Below are 5,000 nucleotides of genomic sequence, written 5' to 3'. Positions count from 1 at the left end.
CGCCTGGTCATAGGCCGAAGACTTTCGTCAATGCCATCAAAGAACTGTTCCATTGAAGTTGCACATACCCAGGAAGCGTTTTCAAGGAGGTCAAGGTTCTTACAGCGCATCCTCGATGATTTCTGGAACCACTGGCGAGCAGAATATCTCACACAACTTAGAGAACTCCGCTCTTTGTTTTGTTCATTAAAAAGAGTGCATGCAGGCACATTCATGCTTGCATGCCCTTATTTTAATGAACAAAACAAAAGATTAAACCTCCTGAGTATTATCACATGATCTGTATTGAGAAAACAAAATGTACAAGCCGAAAAGGTCTATAGTTCTGAACTCCACGACTTCGCGATGTGCACTGATTATCCACGGCGGCACGTGTGCATCTCATGTTAACCGGAAGTGACGTCACCGGGATTTGGTAGAATATACTTGGCATCGAGCAGAAATTTCCTATCGTGGCGAAACGTTTGATTTTTCCTCTTAAAGTGAAACTTTTCGTTCACCAAACGTTGTAAAACAAACAAAAAACGCCAGTAATGGGATAAAGCGAGCGGAATTATACTTAGCTTTCGACTGGGGGAGCACTAGTTATACTCCTTGAACTGACACTTGACTTTTGACCGCAGGAGTGAAAAAATGGCAGGGTATTCTAGAATCGCTCCAAAAAAAAAAAAAAAAAAAAAAAACAAAAAAAAACCACAATAGAAAAACAAATAGGTTTAATTCACCAATCTTAGGTCTTTTAAAAATGGTATGGGAAAGGAATTGTGGAGCTTCGCTTTTAGGCTTGGCTAAATATATATATTAGTTTGAAATGTTCCCTGTATTACTATTTAACCATGCAAATAAGAAAGTCCAACCGAGCCATTTTACTGTGAGGTTTCCAGATGAAAGAATTTACCAAGTTTTCTTTCCTACAGAGCTCCCTTGTAACGCAGGACTCGACATCGCAATACTTTTGGACCAATCAAACAGCATGCTCGTTGATCCATCCGACATGCCCATGGCTATAGGCTTCTTAAAAGATCTGGTTTCAAATTTCAACCCTGGAGAGGATCTGGATCACTTTGGACTGATTACCTTTAAGTAAATATTGTTTGAGTAGTGACCATTTTTGTACACTTATCAAATGCTGTATCATAGTGTGGCCGTCTTCAACGTTTATAGGTTCAGTGAAGTGACTTTTTGAGAAGTTTTCCTCGAACAACTTGGTTTGTTACGTCAAGGTTTATTTATTTTGATGGCAACGTGCGGGTAATTCATCTCTGTAATCAAAAAATCTATATCGTTTTCGTGTTGTTTTAACATTGGGGCGTTTCTCTAGAGGTTTTGATTACTCTTTGGTCGTATTTTTTTAGCTTTTGTAGTTTTGGACACAATTTTGAAATCCAAGATGGACGCCGTTTGAAACTAGTTTTAGAAAACAGTCCTAAGAAACTACGGGCGCTGATTGGTTAGAATCGTGTGTCCATTTAACAAATAGATTCCATGTTGCCGTGCGTCTGTTCAGTAATAGATCACAGATGACGTCAAAATGTGCTAAAAACAAAAAAGTGGTACACGAGGCGATAGCTGAATGTGTCGCTGATGTTCTTACCACATTTTGACGTCTTCTGCGTTCTATTACTGAACAGACGCACGGCAACATGGAATCTATTTGTTTCATATAATAAAGAATTAAACGTTATTCGCATAAAAGCTGATGGTGACGTCAATCTTGTGTCTGTCCTCTAATAGATCATGGGCAAGAACCAATCAAAATGCGAGAATAACTTGGTTATATAAAACTCGATAGAAACACGGTACATATTTTTTATTTCGTAAATAGAATAACCACTTAATATAAAACCATCATCTCATTATCGCCTGGGTTGTGCCATCATGGATTTCTGAATTTCGCTATTTCTGCATTTCAATGCTCACAGAAACTGACCAAAAGTAAGCAGACCTAACGAAAGACAAAAACAAAAAGCTAAAAGATCGCAAAATAAGGGATTGCTTTTTTCTGGTCATGTTAATGTTTTCATATTTCTCTTACAGTATTAGTTTTCCTTTATATTACTTGCGTAGGATTTCCCTTGATCTTAAAGGGAGAGTTTCACGTCTCTGCGCATGGGCGTCAGCCCATTTAATTCCATTGTTATTGAAACAATTGAAAGCACTGATGCAGGAAACGGAAACAATGCCATAGAAGTGGTATTACTTTTTGGAATTATTTTTGTAATCATTTCCTTTGTGTTATGAACCTACTGCATGCGAATAGATTACTCGTGCGTTATGACAACTCGTGCGTAGAAAACATTTTCGACCCATACAATAAATTCGAGATCAAAAGTAAATTCGATATTTTCTCTGTAAACCCGCAGTGTCTTCCACCAAATTTGGGCCTTAGTCATTCAGTGTATTTGCTTTAATACTCTCTGTGTTTAATTAACATCATCTGGTTCAGTAAGAAACCGTAAAAGTTACAACTGCTAGCGCTAAAGCTTGGACATGCGCAAAACCGTGAAACTGTCCCTTTAAACTGGCTCTTTACTTATTATTCAAATAAATAAGTGAGTCTCTTGGTCCGCCTTCTTGGGGATCCATCCTCTGTTGGTTTGCTGTTGTTAATAAATATCGAATAAACAAGATAAAATAAAATTTGTAGTGCGAAACGATTTTCGAAGAGTGCTCAACTTTACAGGAGCAGTGAATGTAATCAGATGAACTTGTTCAGGCTTCAGATGTAATTTATCGTTTTAATGCTACAATTCTGTTAACGAATTAACGAATGACCAGTAACAAGCTGGCCATATAAAGCATTAACAAAATGGTGATTTGAAACAAGTGGTTGCTAGGCGATTAAATACAGTTGCACGTGTCATGACACAATTGCAAGTGCTCTGATACAAACGATCGATTGCGTTATGTTATTCCTGACCAGACGAAACAGAACTTTAGCAATTAAATTAAACGATGAATCACTTCTGAAGTCTGAACTAGTTTACCTGAATAAACAAGATGAATATTTTCATCGTGGTTATGACGAAGATGATTAAGACTATGAAATGAGCTTCTTTCCAAATCTTTGTCTCTACCTAGGACGGACGTAGAGGTAGAGTTCAATTTCGCTGATTCAAAGTACTACAACATCGACAAACTTAAAGAGAGGATATCCAAGGAAATAAATTTTACTCCTGATGAGAGAGACCCAGTCACTCGTACTGATTTGGCTCTGAAAAAGGCGAGAGATGAACTGTTCACCGTAGCTGGTGGAGACAGGGCAGACAAACCTAACGTTATGGTTGTACTCACAGACGGTAAACCTAATCCCATGCGAGATTTCCAAGAGATTAGAGCACAAGTAACCAAGGATTTGAAGGTGAAATGCTTATATATTTGTATAATAGTTTCGAGGGACGCTGGTATGTTCATCATCCCATAATTTTACTGCAGTTCCGATTAAGCTCGCACTAGCCGGATACTTTGTTCAAGTTCTTGTGAATCTCGTTGCTTGCGGAAGGTAAACTTGCGTCTGGAATAGCAATTAGCATATCTCAGTTTGTCTTTGTCATTTTGACAAAATTTAAATCTAATCATTTTGTTCGTGATCCGTAAGATTCACTTAAGGAGCGTGATATTTAAGAAATTCCGTTGTTTTGGGCTACAAGTCAACAACACGTGTTAGACAGCAGCTTACTGAAATTAGAAAGAAAAGGTGCCACGTACTTGCGAATTTTATATTAGATATAGTTCATAAGGGCACAGAGTTCTACTTTTCCCAAATAATATATAAGAAGAGAAAGTACCCAACAAAGACAGAAAGAAAAAATAGAAACAGAGGAGGGTAATTCCAACCCTAGCGACAGCTAGTAGTCCTTTTTCTAGTGTAGAATTGGTTGCCTCCCAACAAAGTACAACTTCAGTAGAATTTTGTTTATGAACGGAGTAAATAATGTAAATTGACCACCATGCTGGGATTCAAAAAGTTGACGTTTCGAGCCTTAACCCTTCGTTAGAGCGAATTGGATTCCCTCTGACGAACGTTAAGGCTAACGCTCGAGACTTCACCTTGTTGAATCCCTGTATGGTGGTTAAGGACGTTCGCGCCAATTGTTTCTGCGCATCCTTACTGCGCACACAAATGCACACGCCACGTCATACACGAGCGCGCGCGCTAAGTAATAAAATGAGAAATGATAGGGCAAAAGGCCATTGCTATAGCTTTGCCTGGATTTAACGGTCTTGGACGTTCGGTGACCCCTATTTTTCTTTCCAGAAACGAATTTTATTTACATTTCTCTCCACGTTGTCCAAAAATGAACAAAAAATCAATGTGGGAAGTTAAAAAAATTTCAAGATTTCTGCTCACGGGACATCAAATCCTGCCATCTTGCGGCTGCAAGGCGCGTGAAACTGTGGTCGCTAAATGCGAACTTGATCTTTAAGGAACCTCACCAGTTGACTAAATTCACTCAATAAGTCCACTTAAATAATATTTGGCAGAGAAGATTTCACTTCAAAGATTTGATTGCAATATATTTGGGTTTACAGACACTGGCCTTATTCGCTAACGAAGCCCGATTTTGTCACATTTTGGGTGTTTTCCGGGCATGTTCTCTCCAAAACGAAGTCGGTGACCCCCCATTTTCTTTACATTTCTGACATAACTAACTCATCATCTTACAGTGGTAAAAGTTTCAGAAAAAAATCAATGTTGAAAAATTTTCGCGCGAACGTCCTTAAGTTACATCATCAACTCCGTTGATAAATCAAATTTTTGTGATTCACTCCCACACCGACCCAGCACCACAGTTTCCTAAAGAACCTAACTCTCCTTTACAAACTCAGGATACCGCCTAAATACTTAATATTGAAAATGTAGTGAATGCGTTTTAAAATCTTCTTAACTAATATGTTTTATAGGCTAAAAAGGTCGTGACACTAGCGGTTGGAGCTGGCAGAGACATCGACCACGACACCCTTCAGTTAATTGCTGGACCTGGCAATCCAGTGTTTCA

At 38.5% G+C, this 5,000-nt stretch overlaps 1 protein-coding gene across 1 annotated transcript in view; it reads left to right on the top strand.

The window, feature by feature from the left end:
- LOC138051686 (matrilin-3-like) overlaps nucleotides 1-5,000 on the top strand; it is a 31,822-nt gene that overhangs the window by 24,982 nt on the left and 1,840 nt on the right. Inside the window, exons 4-6 of the mRNA XM_068897947.1 lie at nucleotides 918-1,083; nucleotides 3,082-3,361; nucleotides 4,906-5,000. The exon at nucleotides 4,906-5,000 is cut by the window's right edge and continues 62 nt beyond it. Coding sequence (XP_068754048.1) covers nucleotides 918-1,083; nucleotides 3,082-3,361; nucleotides 4,906-5,000 — 541 coding nt within the window. The remainder of the gene's footprint in view (nucleotides 1-917; nucleotides 1,084-3,081; nucleotides 3,362-4,905) is intronic.

The sequence above is a fragment of the Montipora capricornis genome, chromosome 6 (genome assembly GCF_036669925.1).
Source record: "Montipora capricornis isolate CH-2021 chromosome 6, ASM3666992v2, whole genome shotgun sequence".
Lineage (NCBI taxonomy): Eukaryota > Metazoa > Cnidaria > Anthozoa > Scleractinia > Acroporidae > Montipora > Montipora capricornis.
Note: the sequence above shows the minus strand (reverse complement) of the source record. Positions and strands in the feature narration are given on the sequence as shown.